Raw genomic sequence first — 14,549 nt, 5'->3', positions numbered from 1 at the left:
ATAAGTACCTAGGTGTCTGGCTAGACTGCAAACTCTCCTTCCAGACTCACATCAAACATCTCCAATCGAAAATCAAATCAAGAGTCGGCTTTCTATTCCGCAACAAAGCCTCCTTCACTCACGCCGCCAAGCTTACCCTAGTAAAACTGACTATCCTACCGATCTCGACTTCGGTGATGTCATCTACAAAATGGCTTCCAACACTCTACTCAGCAAACTGGATGCAGTCTATCACAGTGCCATCCGTTTTGTCACCAAAGCACCTTATACCACCCACCACTGCGACTTGTATGCTCTAGTCGGCTGGCCCTCGCTACATATTCGTCGCCAGACCCACTGGCTCCAGGTCATCTACAAGTCCATGCTAGGTAAAGCTCCGCCTTATCTCAGTTCACTGGTCACGATGGCAACACCCATCCGTAGCACGCGCTCCAGCAGGTGTATCTCACTGATCATCCCTAAAGCCAACACCTCATTTGGCCGCCTTTCGTTCCAGTACTCTGCTGCCTGTGACTGGACGAACTGCAAAATCGCTGAAGTTGGAGACTTTTATCTCCCTCACCAACTTCAAACATCAGCTATCCGAGCAGCTAACCGATCGCTGCAGCTGTACATAGTCTATTGGTAAATAGCCCACCCATTTTCACCTACCTCATTCCCATACTGTTTTTATACTGTTTTTTTATTTTTTTAAATTTTTATTATTTATTTACTTTTCTGCTCTTTTGCACACCAATATCTCTACCTGTACATGACCATCTGATCATTTATCACTCCAGTGTTAATCTGCAAAATTGTATTATTCGCCTACCTCCTCATGCCTTTTGCACACATTGTATATAGACTGCCCATTTTTTTTTCTACTGTGTTATTGACTTGTTAATTGTTTACTCCATGTGTAACTCTGTGTTGTCTGTTCACACTGCTATGCTTTATCTTGGCCAGGTCGCAGTTGCAAATGAGAACTTGTTCTCAACTAGCCTACCTGGTTAAATAAAGGTGAAATAAAAAAAATATATTAAAAAAGTACCTGAAAACAGGGGATAAATAATCACGAGAGTGCAATGAGAAAAGACCGCGATTTCCCCAGGAATATGAGTGGAGACCAGAGCAATCGATCTCAGGCTCATAGATTAAGAGCATTTCGTAGATCACAGATGAACACTTTTAGGCACCACAAAATAAAGTAATCAATATAACGTTTACACATTACTCTCACAATTCGTACCCTTTGTACGCTTGACGGATTTGACCTTTAACACAATTATATGAATATTATCAATCTCTATCAACTAATACTGAATGCATTATCTTTTTAACCTTAGATGTTTCAAGATCCTCACATACTATGAATTTGCTAATACTTTTTAATGTATAACAGGCTATGAATATTTCCTTTAACCTGTCACATGTCCAAACCTTTGACTGGTAATGTATATTCAAAATATTTAATAAGATATTGAATTTCGCCTTTACTACTATAGCCCAGAGAAACGCATTAAATAACAGTCATCAATGACAGTACAGTCAAAAAATAAATCATAATATACAAGGTTTTGAAGTGTTTCGCCTATATCTAGGAAATATAAGAAAGCTTAGGAAATATATATATTTGCACATATGTAATCCCTTTTTCTGGGTAGGCACACAACTACCTTCATACCTCAATTGTTTAACTGTTAACGGTTACTATCAGACGAGTCCTGTGACACTTGTGGGGGTCATAGAGCAAAACAGAGACCACCATCGTTTACTATATTTTGTTGGTTTTACAACCGTTCAGATGCTACAGGCGTTTTTGTGAGAAGACCGATTTTCTGTACGTCTCATTGTCTGACACACACCGCTCTAGGTGCGGAAGTGCTACATTGGCAATTACGGTGGATTGAGACACACCCCCCTCCACATTTTTTTTTTACCTTTATTTAACTAGGCCTGTCAGTTAAGAACAAATTCTTATTTTCATTGACGGCCTAGGAACACTGGGTTAACTGCCTTGTTTAGGGGCAAAACGATGGTAGATCAATCAACTCTAGATACATTATATATACAAAGGTATTGGGACACCCCTTCAAATGAGTGGATTTGGCTATTTCAGCCACACCAGTTGCTGACAGGTGTATAAAATTAAGCACACAGCCATGCAATCTCCATAGGCTAACATTGGCAGTAGAATGGCCTTACTAAAGAGCTCACTGACTTTCAACATGACACCGTCATAGGATGCCACCTTTCCAACAAGTCAGTTCGTCAAATTTGAGCTGTGAAGTGGTAGGCCTCACAGAGCGGGACCGCCGAGTGCTGAAGCATGTAGTGCGTAAAAATTGTCTGTCCTTAGTTGCAGCACTCACTACCAAGTCCCAAACTGCTTCTGGAAGCAACTTCAGCACAAGGCCGATGAATGAATGTCAGGAGAACGCTACCTCCCCCATTGCACAGTGCCACCTGTATAGTTGGTGGAGGAGGAATAATGGTCTGGGGCTGTTTTCATGGTAGGACTAGGCCTAGTGAAGGGAAATCTTAGCGCTACAGCATATAATGACATTCTAGACGATTCTATGCTTCCAACTTTGTGACAACAGTTTTGGGAATGGCTTTTCCTCTTTCAGGACAACAATGCCCCCCAGCACAAAGCAAGGTCCATACAGAAATGGTTTGATGAGATCAGTATGGAAGAACTTGACTGGCCTGCACAGAGCCCTGACTTCAACCCCATCGAACACCTTTGGAACGTATTGGGAACGCCGACTGAGAGCCAGGCCTAATCAGTGCCTGACCTCGCTAATGCTCTTGTGACTGAATGGAAGCAAGTCCCTGCAGCAATGTTCCAACATCTAGTGGAAAACCTTCCCAGAAGAGTGGAGGCTGTTATAGCAGCAAAGGGAGAACTGACTCCATATTAATGCCAATGATTTTGGAATGAGATGTTCGACGAGCAGGTGTCCACACGCCTTTAGTTATTTAGTGTATTATACTCTAGAGTTAGGCCTCACTTTAGAGACATTTGGAATGACTTGCCAAGCAAACTAAATCTAACCAGCAGAGATGTTCCCATAGAGCTGAGAGCGAGATGGAGATGGAGCTGAGCAGGTGTCCTCAATCCTCACCTTTGCAGAATCTGGTCCTCTGTCATGTGGTTTCCATAGCACCCTAAGCAGAAATCACTTGTATTAACACAAGATACTTTAATGCTTTAATTGATCACTTCTTCTTTTTCTCTTTGACACTTGGCAAGACTGGGTAGAATAGAATAATACACATTTTACTGTGTACAAAATGATATTCTTAATAGAAGCTTAATCAGCTGCATACAATTCAACAAGTGATACATTTTCAATTATAAATTGGGTGGTTCGAGCCCTGAATGCTGTTTGTCTGAGAGCCGTGGTATACCATGGGTATGACAAAACATGTATTTGTACTCCTCTAATTATGTTGGTAACCAGTTTATAATAGCAAAAAGGCACCTCGGGGGTTTGTGATATATGGCTGCCTGTCTTCAGCCCCCCTCTCTCTAAATTCAATTCAAAGGGATTTATTGGCATGGGAAACATATGTTTCCATTGCCAAAGCAAGTGAAATAGATAATAAACAAAAGTGAAATAAACAATATAATATTAACCGTAAACATTAAGCTCACAAAAGTTCAAAAGGAATAGGGGCATTTCAAATGTCATATTGTGGTTTTATACAGTGTTTTAACAATGTGCAAAAAATCAACATAAATATGGGTTGTATTTACAATGGTGTTTGTTCTTCACTGGTTTTCAAATTCTTTGTGTGTCTGTGTAATCTGAGGGAAATATGTGTCTCTAATATGGTCATACATTTGGCAGGAGGTTTTGTGGGCAGTGTGCGCATAGCCTGTCTTCTTTTGAGAGCCAGGTCTGCCTATGGAGGCTGCTCTCAATAGCAAGCCTATGCTCACTGAGTCTACATTGTCAAAACTTTCCTTAATTTTGGGTCCGTCACAGTGGTCAGGTATTCTGCCACTGTGTACTCTCTGTTTTAGTGCCAAATAGCATTCTAGTTTGCTCTGTTTTTCTGTTAATTCTTTCCAATGTGTCAAGTAATTATCTTTTTGTTTTCTCATGATTTGGTTGGGTCTAATTGTTTTGCTGTCCTGGGGCTCTATGAGGTCTGTTTGTGAACAGAGCACCAGGACCAGCTTGCTTAGGGGACTCTTCTCCAGGTTCTCTCGGTGTAGGTGATGGCTTTGTTATGGAAGGTTTGTGAATCGCTTCCTTTTAGGTGGTTGTGGAATTTAACGTCTCTTTTCTGGATTTTGATAATTTGCTGGTTTTGGCCTAATTCTGCTCTGCATGCATTATTTGGTGTTTTACGTTGTACACGAAGAGGACACCAGACCTCACAACCATAAAGGGCAATGGGTTCTATAACTGATTCAAGTATTTTTAGCCAGATCCTAATTGGTATGTCAAATGTTATGTTCCTTTTAATATCATAGAAGGACCTTCTTGCCTTGTCTCTCAGATCGTTCACAGCTTTGTGGAACTTACCTGTGGCGCTGACATTTGCCTGACGTATGTATAATTTTTGTGTGCTCTAGGGAAACTGTGTCTAGATGGAATTTTGTGTTTCTGGTATTTCTGGCAACTGGATCTTTTTGTAACACCATTATTTTTGTCTTACTGAGGTTTACAGTCAGGGCCCAGGTCTGACCGTCTTTGCAGAAGATCTAGGTGCTGCTGTAGGCCTTCGTTGGTTGGGGACAGAAGCACCAGATCATCAGTAGACATTTGACTTCAGATTCTCTCGCCCCATTGGGAATTGTCACGTACACAGGCAGCTGAGCCTAGAGTCCTGCAGGTCTGATCTGTGTGATGAGGCCCTATATAGTCACTATTATACTTCTATGAGAGCCCCTCTGTCTGTAAGCTTTACAGCCATAGTCATCAGAGCAGGGATCCCACTCAAAGGCTCTGATTAGGAGACACATGAAGCTGCTGTGTATTTCTAAGTGTATTTTGTGCTATATCACTGGCTTAATAGATTTGCTGCTCAGACGGTCTCTTCCCTGCGTCTTGATTGGCTGCTGACACCTCTCTGACCTCTCTGTGGGTGTGACCCCTGATGCTGTGTTGTTGAGAAGAGCAGAGGACAGGAGAGGGAACTGGCAGTTGCTGCTGGAAGTAGGAGTGGGGAGATGATGGAGGGATTTCACTGTGACCTTGTCTGATATGTACTCCTGAGAGCCCGGCTCCATACAGGATTTATGTCTCCCAAGCTGAAATGTCATTCATCTCTCTGCTCTGCCCTACTGCATCTGGAAGAGAGGATCTTTACAAGGCACTCCGATTGAAACAAGGTTGTTTGTCTCCTTTACAATGGGACCACAGAACAATACAAAGACTATTAGATGGAGAATGTTGTTCTGCCTGTGCCATGTCTGTTTTTGTTGTGTGTTTGGGTGGAAAACAAAGATGAGTGGTGGGCCCCAGCCTGTTGGCTGTGGAGTTGCTGCTGGCTGGTGGAGGCTATGAATCATCACCCAGCTGCCCCTGGTCTCAACCTACCCTGCTGACAAAATACACAACTTTGTAAGGTTTACAGTCAGGGCCCAGTTACAGTAAACACTTGATTTGTACAGGGACAGGGTAATTCACAGACTACTTGTAGTTACAAAGAGCATCCCAATGTTTTGGGGCAATACCAGCTTTACAAGATAATTGCTGTGTCTTGGTATTTTTTGTGGTATTTAATGTGGTATTTACAATGAATAAAACCGGAAAAAGTAAAAGGATGAACAAGTGTCTTGTTAATTCGATTTCCCTGCGTTTGTGATGCTGTGACTACTATGGGCCTAAGTTATCAGCAGAGGCTGAACAATGGCTGCATTGAATGTGCGTCACAGGGTTGAGTATGATAGAAATACGTTTTATTATCACAAGGGTACATTCACATTTCTACCACTACTTAATCAGAACTTTCATTATCTTGGGGGAATGATTGACTTATTTTTACAAGACCCCTCTTATACAACCTCCAAGAGAGAGGAATGTGGCCTTGCAGACACCATAAACTCAGATACAACTCAGATCTTACCTCGTCCTTACATGGAAATAGGACATACATACTCACATTCAAACTCGTTCTCTTAAATCATTTTGAGAGCAGACGGCAGAGCAGCTAATTATTTAGTGTAAATTGTCTTCACAGAAACATGTTCCTCACAGTGTTAGTTGGCCCAGTGGTGATGTGCAGGTAGTCTATCAATATTTATTAGTTAGAGACTATGTTATGAGCCCTAAAATATCTACCATTGACGTTCCCCAGTAAATCTCATTTGCCCAAGAAATATAGCTATAGGAGTTGTTGTCAAGAGCAGAATATGACATTTTTATAGGTGTGAAATTACTCTATACTTCACATTGGTGAATTAGGAGTGTGTGGGACTGGCAGTGAGGTAGGCTGGTATTACTGTGCTGTGTAACAGTGTGAATGGGGGCTTTGACTTAGGTTGGCTAATTGCACTTAACTTTATCGGAGACAATTAAGAGCCAGATTGACAAGTGTGGTTTAGCATGGCTGCTGCGGCTAATTCCATTTCGTCTTCTGCGGTGCTGTCCTGACCTTATCAGGAGGCTGGCGATACAAGGGCCAGGCAATGGTGAGATTATTTAAAGCAGAGTGGGTCAGAGGAATGCTCAGCTAGTTTATGTTGTCTCACTTATCTCTCTCTCCTTTGTCTCCCCTCCCCCTCCCCCACTACAGTGCAGTGTCTGGAGATGACGACTAAGAGGAAGATCATTGGGCGCCTGGTGCCGTGCCGGTGCTTCCGGGGTGAGGAAGAGGTCATCTCAGTGCTGGACTACTCCCACTGCAGTCTGCAGCAGGTGCCCAAGGAGATCTTCAGCTTCGAGCGCACGCTGGAGGAGCTCTACCTGGACGCCAACCAGATTGAGGAGCTGCCCAAGGTGGGTTCTGATGAGGCTTGGTCCTGAGGCCTGGGGCTGAGGCTTGGGTCTGAGAGCTGGGACTGGGTCCTGAGGCTGGGGCTGTGGGATGAAATGGGTGAAGTGTATAAAATGGACTCTGTAAAGTCATAGTTCAGACCATTTCCCAACATTACAAAGCATGGCATAATGTTCGATGTCAACATTATCTCAGCTCTATGTAGCCTCTCTCTTCATTTGGCGCTCAGTGTTGATTGTCTAAATGCATTGCTAAGCCAACCAAACCCCCACAGACCAAAGAGTGGCGTAATGTCCTTCCTGTCTGTAAATGAGCTGTTAATAAAGCAGAGAGAAAAACATTCAGAGAGGGAGAGGGGGAGAAAGAAGCTATGTGGTCAGGAGAGAAGGGGGTTGGTTATGAATAAGCACCATGGACTGCTCCCAGTCAATGAGAGAGCAGTTTAAGAGTTTTTTTTCCAATACACTATATTTTCAGAAAAGGTGTACAATTTACTTTTATTTTTTGAAGAATTTATGAAAGTGTTTTTTCTTCACTTCAATGACAGACATGTAGTTGTTTGAAATCTTTCACTTGATGGTTTCATTTCAGCGAGACAAATAATCATGTTTTAAAAAAAAAGAAGCTATATGTTTGACTCACTGTCAGAGAAATAAGTGGTACTGCTAGGTTTCACACGGTCAAATGTAGCAAATAACTACATTTATTTTAATAAAGAACTGTACAAATGATACATTTGTGACCTCAGGCCAGCATCCTGGAGTCACCTCTTCACTGTTGAAGTTGAGATTGGTGTTTTGTGGGTACTATTTAATGAAGCTGCCAGTTGAGGACTTGTGAGGCATCTGTTTCTCAAACTAGACATCCTAATGTACTTGTCCTCTTGCTCAGTTGTGCACCGGGGCCTCCCACTCCTCTTTCTATTCTGGTTAGGGCCAGTTTGCTCTGTCTGTGAAGGGAGTAGTACACAGCGTTGTACTAGATGTTCAGTTTCTTGGCAATTTCTCGCATGGAATATCCTTCATTTCTCAGAACAAGAATAGACTGATGAGTTTCAGAAGAAAGTTCTTTGTTTCTGGCTATTTGAGCCTGTAATCGAATCCACAAATGCTGATGCTCCAGATACTCAACTGGTCTAAAGAAGGCCAATTGTATTGCTTCTTTAATCAGAACAACAGTTTTCAATAGTGCTAACATAATTGCAAAATGGTTTTCTAATGATAATTTAGCCTTAAATGATAAACTTGGATTAGCTAACACAACTTTCCATTGGAATACAGGAGTGATGGTTGCTGATAATGGGCCTCTGTACTGTATATAGATATTCCATTAAAAAAATCTGCAGTTTCCAGCAGTCATTTACAACATTGTCTACACTGTATTTATTTTAATGGACATGTGCTTTTCGTTCAAAAACATGGACATTTCTAAGTGACCCCAAACTTTTGAACGGTAGTGTACATTTGACATTTAAGTCATTTCTAGTAATCTTATCCAGAGTGAGTTACAGTAAGTGCATTCATCTTAAGATAGCTATGTGAGCCATCCACATATCACAGACAAGTATACAAAGTTAATTCCTGCTAAACAATGGAGATATAGAGTTTGTGGAAAAAAATAACATTTTATACACACAGTTCAAATATATGAGTAACAAATCTGAGAACAGTAATATTTTGCACATACATGAAGCAAATTCGGACAAGTGTGAAAAATTGGTGGATATACAGTAGCGTTTTGGAAATAAACTCTTCAGTTTCTCATAGAGCGATGTAGCGTGTGCTCTGTGCCTGAAGGACTTGCTGACTTTTATCTAACCTTCACACTGAATAGAAAACAATGCAGTCAGTGAATGCAGGTTTCATTAATACTTTCAAAGGAGATCTATTACAGTCTAGATGTATACAATAGTGTCTTCGTTTGAAATGGAAACTCCTGGATGAATACATCATATCATTCAATACAATTTTACCATTCAATGAAGTTCAATACAACATTCAGAAATTTCAACAATTAATTGTCTGAATGTGTACAGTGATATCCTTCAGAGGTTCTGTAGAATTCATGAATTATTATTTGTTTAATACATTTGACAGTGTATTGTGTTCATCAACCAACTCCCAATTAGATACGTTAAGTTATGGATCTCAGTGAGGTTTGTTCAGGGTCTTTGTGAAGAGTTCAGAGCCAGTGTGGTGCCTCACAGGGTTGCATAAGAACCAGGCATTGATAGATCCAAAGTGTGTGGTCTTTTATGTAAGTGATGCCTTGGGCAAGACTGGACAACACTGGCTGTCCTGATCTTCTCGAGTCTCCATTGATGTAGATACTCCCCCTCTGGCTATTATAGCTCTTAAAGAGTAATGGCCTCTCATAATGGGCGTGTTACAGTAATGTCCTTACTGGACTTTAATGTCTCCCTGGCTGTCTCAAATGGCATCCTCTTCCCTATGGGCTCTGGTCAAAGGTAGTGGACTGTGATGTCTCCCTGGCTGTCTCAAATGGCATCCTCTTCCCTATGGGCTCTGGTCAAAGGTAGTGGACTGTAATGTCTCCCTGGCTGTCTCAAATGGCATCCTCTTCCCTATGGGCTCTGGTCAAAGGTAGTGGACTGTGATGTCTCCTGGCTGTCTCAAATGGCATCCTCTTCCCCTGGGCTCTGGTCAAATGGCATCCTCTTCCCTATGGGCTCTGGTCAAAGGTAGTGGACTGTAATGTCTCCCTGGCTGTCTCAAATGGCATCCTCTTCCCTATGGGCTCTGGTCAAAGGTAGTGGACTGTGATGTCTCCCTGGCTGTCTCAAATGGCATCCTCTTCCCTATGGGCTCTGGTCAAAGGTAGTGGACTGTAATGTCTCCCTGGCTGTCTCAAATGGCATCCTCTTCCCTATGGGCTCTGGTCAAAGGTAGTGGACTGTAATGTCTCCCTGGCTGTCTCAAATGGCATCCTCTTCCCTATGGGCTCTGGTCAAAGGTATTGGACTGTAATGTCTCCCTGGCTGTCTCAAATGGCATCCTCTTCCCTATGGGCTCTGGTCAAAGGTAGTGGACTGTATAGGGAATAAGGTTCCATTTGGGATGTAGACCCGTAGAACTTGTCCCCCTCTAGTCTCTGCTCTACATTTAGAAAGGAATCAACTGCTCTAATCTATATTTTACATGGAGAAAGGAATGGACGACAGAGATTTAAGGAAGCGCTTGTTGAACCTGTATTGGCTGGCTTTGTTAAAACAAATTCTGTACATTTATGAATGTAAATATTGATCTTCATTATTCATGTTACACAGTTAGAATGGTAATTATTAACCTGTTATCTCAAACATACTGCATATGGCATGATGCGCATGCACACTAACTCTGCATAGCACCGTTTTCAACCTCCCTCCCTCTGCTTTCTCTTCCTCCTTTATGCTCCACCTCCCTCCCCCTCCCTCCCTCCCTCCCTCTATGCTCCATCTCTCTTTCTCTCTCCCTCGCTCTCTCTCTCTGAGGACTGATGTCTCTCTCTCTCCCTCCTCTATGCTCCACATCTCTCTTTCTCTCTCTCTCTCTCTCTGAGGACTGATGTGGCTCTCTCCCTCCCTCTATGCTCCATCTCTCTCTCTCTCTCTCTCTCTCTCTGGGGAGGACTGATGTGGCTTTCTCCCTCCCTTCATATAGAGCTGTGGACTACTAATGTTGTCCTACAAGGTTACTCAACTGAGAGTTGCTGCTCTTACAGTGAAGGGGAAACGTGTCAGAACATTGAAAATGACGTTGCCTCAGCGTTTCTCTCATGTTTCACATTTAACAACAGCACAGCAGGATCATTAGAGATTGGCCTTATTGAAACAGTGCATGAAATCTCACAAAGTCTACACTTTTTCAACACTGCAGGCTAAGAGATTGATATAACACCAGAATAACTTGTTTCTGTTCTGCCCCTCTCTCTCCATAGCAACTATTTAACTGTCAGGCTCTCCGTAAACTGAGCATACCTGATAATGACCTGTCAAACCTGCCAACCACCATAGCCAGCCTTGTAAACCTGAGGGAGTTGGACATCAGTAAAAACGGTGAGTGAGATGTGATGTCCACAGCAATCTCTGCTAGTTTCTACTCTGATATATTCTAAATGGTCGACTCTCTACTGATACTGTCACTCTAAATATTAGCATGATGTAGAATATGACGAGGCATGAGTATTAAAAAGGTGTGTTCATTTGTTATGAATGACAAACATGTTTCCATTCCTTCTTTAGGTATTCAAGAGTTCCCAGACAACATTAAATGCTGTAAATGCCTATCTGTTGTGGAGGCCAGTGTAAATCCTATTGCCAAGTAAGTGAAGAAAGAAGTGTATCATTGTGGTGGGATGGCTGTAGTCTATAGGGACAATGGTAATGCTGTATTATAATTGCCAACAGCTGTGTCTGTTGCTTTGTGTCAAGCAACAATCACCGATTACCTCAATAAAAAAACAACCATGAATTTTCATATGAAAATGCTTTCAGTCAAATTGGCTGTAGAAATACATTTTTTAATATATATATATTTTAGTCACCTCATGGCAACTTTGAAATGAACTGATAAACAGAATGAGGAAAATAACTACATGCGAGACTGTTGTATTTGTGTATCTGAGGCTTTTGTCTGAATTTAAATGATTAGAAACAATTCCATCACTGTTTACGTAAGACATTTCTTTCCTGCATTGTGTAAATACTGTATGCCATTTGTTAAATATTGAGTAGTTTCCTGTCCTTACAGAGGGTAATGCAGGTCTCTCTGCGAGGTCTTGACATAATGTGCCTCATGCTATAAAATACATTGAAAAACCATAAGGGAGTTACCCCTGAGCAATACGTCATACATTTAGCATTTGTTGGTGGGAAATCATAGGTTGGCAAACAAATGGGTTCTCGTAGATTCTCTTTCTACCTGCCTCTCTCTTTCAATTCAATTCAAGGGGCTTTATTGGCATGGGAAACATATCTTTATATTGCCAAAGCAAGTGAAATGGATAAACAAAAGTGAAATAAACAATAAAAAGTGAACAGTAAATATTACACTCATTATTTCCAAAATAATAGAGACATTTCAATTGTCATTATATCTGTATACTGTGTTGTAACAATGCGCAAATAGTTAAAGTACAAAAGGGGAAATAAATGAATATGGGTTGTATTTACAATGGTGTTTGTTCTTCACTGGTTGCCCTTTTCTTGTGGCAACAGGTCACAAATCTTGCTGCTGTGATGGCACACTGTGGTATTTCACCAAAATCGCTTCCTTTTAGGTGTTTGTAGAATTCAACATATCTTTTCTGGATTTTGATCATTAGTGGGTATGGGCCTAATTATGCTCTGCATGCATTATTTGTTGTTTTACGTTGTACACTAAGGATATTTTTTCTGAATTCTGCATGCAGTCTCAATTTGGTGTTTGTCCCATTTTGTGAAAACCATGAAGGGCAATGGGTTCTATAACGGATTCAAGTATTTTTTGCCAGATCCTAATTGGTATGTCGAATTTATGTTCCTTTTGATGGCATAGAAGGCCCTTCTTGCCTTGTCTCTCAGATCGTTCACAGCTTCGTGCAAGTTAGTACCTGTGGCACTGATGTTTAGCCCGAGGTATGTATAGTTTATTTGCTCTAAAGCAGCGGTGTTTTGAAATCATTTGTATTTGTGGTCCTGGAAACTGGACCTTTGTTGGAACACTTATTTTTTGTCTTACTGAGATTTACTGTCAGGGCCCAGGTCTAACAGAATCTGTGCAGAACATCTATGTAGGCCCTCCTTGGTTGGGGACAGAAGCACCAGATCATTAGTAGACCTTAGACATTTTACTTCAGATTCTAGTAGGTTGAGGCTGGGTGCTGCAGACTGTTCTAGTGCTCTTGCCAATTTGTTGATATATGTGTTGAAGAGGGTGGGACTTAAGCAGCATCCCTGTCTCACCCCACGGCACTGTGGAAAGAAATGTGTTTTTTTTGGTCAATTTTAACTGCACACTTGTTGTATGTGTACTTGGATTTGTTAATGTAATATGTTTTCCTCCAACACCACTTTCCATCAATTTGTATAGCAGACCCTCATGCCAAATTGAGTCAAAAGCTTTTTTTGAAGTCAACAAAGCATGTGAAGACTTTGCCTTTGTTTTGGTTTGTTTGTTTGTCAATTAGGGTGTGTAGGGTGAATACCTGGTCTGTCATACACTAAATTGGTAAACATCCAATTTGACAATTGCTCAGTACATTGTTTTCACTGAGGAAATGTACATGTCTCCTGTTAATGATATTGCAGTGGATTTTCCACAGGTTGTTGTTGACGCATATCTCATATCTCATGGTAGTTATCCACAAATATGTCTCCACATTTGTGGATTTGGGTTGTCAGTCCTTGGTTCCAAATATTAAGGAAGATGCCAGAGCTGAGGATGATGTTAAAGAGTTTAAGTATAGCCAATTGGAATTTGTGGCCTGTATATTTTATCATTTCATGTAGGATACCATCAACACCACAGGCCTTTTTGGGTTGGAAGGGTTTGTAATTTTGTCCTTTTTGTTCATTCAGTGTAACTGGAGAATCCAGTGGTTCTGGTTGTCTTTAATAGCTGATTCTAAGATTTGTAATTGATTATGCATATGTTTTTGCTGTTTGTTCTTTGTTATCGTGCCAAAAAGATTGGAGAAGTGGTTTATCCACACATCTCTGTTTTGGATAGATAACTCTTTGTGTTGTTGTTTGTTTAGTGTGTTCCAATTTTCCCAGAAGTGGTTAGATGCTATGGATTCTTCAATTACATTGTGTGCTGTTCCTTCTTTTTCTGTAGTGTATTTCTGTATTGTTTTATTGATTCACCATAGTGAAGGCGTAGACTCAAGTCTTCTGGGTCTCTGTTTTTGGTTGGATAGGTTTCTCAATTTCCTTCTTAGGTTTTTGCATTCTTTATCAAATCATTTGTCATTGTTGTTGATTTTCTTAGGTTTTGTGCTTGAAATTTTTAGATTTGATAGGGAAGCTGAAAGGTCAAATATACTGTTTAGGCATTCTGCTGCCAGGTTTACAACCTTCACTATTACAGTGAAAAGTTTTGTCCAGTTGTCTAAAAGGGATTGAATTTGTTTTGCCTAATTGTTTTTGGTAGGTTTCTACACTACTTTCTTTCCACCTATAGCATTTCTTAATATAGTGCAGTTATTTTGGCTTTGATTTGAGTATTGCTCTGTTTAAGTAGACTGATTTTTCTGTGATCTGATAGGGGTGTTAATGGCCTGACTATGAACGCTCTGAGAGACTCTGGGTTGAGGTCAGTGATGTAGTAATATTTTAAGATACATACACAACGCAGAGGACTTAAGGTCAAGAGGGAATTAGTTGTTTTTCTGTAATAGGGATTTACATGATTAATGTGTCAGAGACATGGGAGGAATGTCAGCCTGGGACTCATAGCTACATGTGGCAAGTTCTCATTGGTTCAAATTGTCTATACATTGAGCCTGAAATGGGATACTTGTTATGTGGCCATTGGCCCAATTTTATTACCAGGAATTCTATTTGGTCAACCACAGGCTAGGGTTGGGGGTATAAAACTACTCTCTTCCCTTTTTAACACCTGGTAGTTTGGTGG

General features: G+C 41.1%; 1 protein-coding gene across 3 annotated transcripts in view; it reads left to right on the top strand.

Annotated features, from left to right (window-relative positions):
- LOC115144992 (leucine-rich repeat-containing protein 7-like) overlaps positions 1-14,549 on the top strand; it is a 155,404-nt gene that overhangs the window by 49,987 nt on the left and 90,868 nt on the right. For all 3 annotated transcript variants that reach the window (XM_065003090.1, XM_029686177.2, XM_065003091.1), the window contains exons 2-4: positions 6,736-6,938; positions 10,873-10,990; positions 11,177-11,255. In XM_065003090.1, the coding sequence (XP_064859162.1) occupies positions 6,736-6,938; positions 10,873-10,990; positions 11,177-11,255 (400 nt within the window). The remainder of the gene's footprint in view (positions 1-6,735; positions 6,939-10,872; positions 10,991-11,176; positions 11,256-14,549) is intronic.

This window comes from Oncorhynchus nerka, linkage group LG17 (genome assembly GCF_034236695.1).
Source record: "Oncorhynchus nerka isolate Pitt River linkage group LG17, Oner_Uvic_2.0, whole genome shotgun sequence".
Taxonomy (NCBI): Eukaryota; Metazoa; Chordata; class Actinopteri; order Salmoniformes; family Salmonidae; genus Oncorhynchus; species Oncorhynchus nerka.
This window is presented reverse-complemented; position numbering and strand designations above follow the sequence as displayed.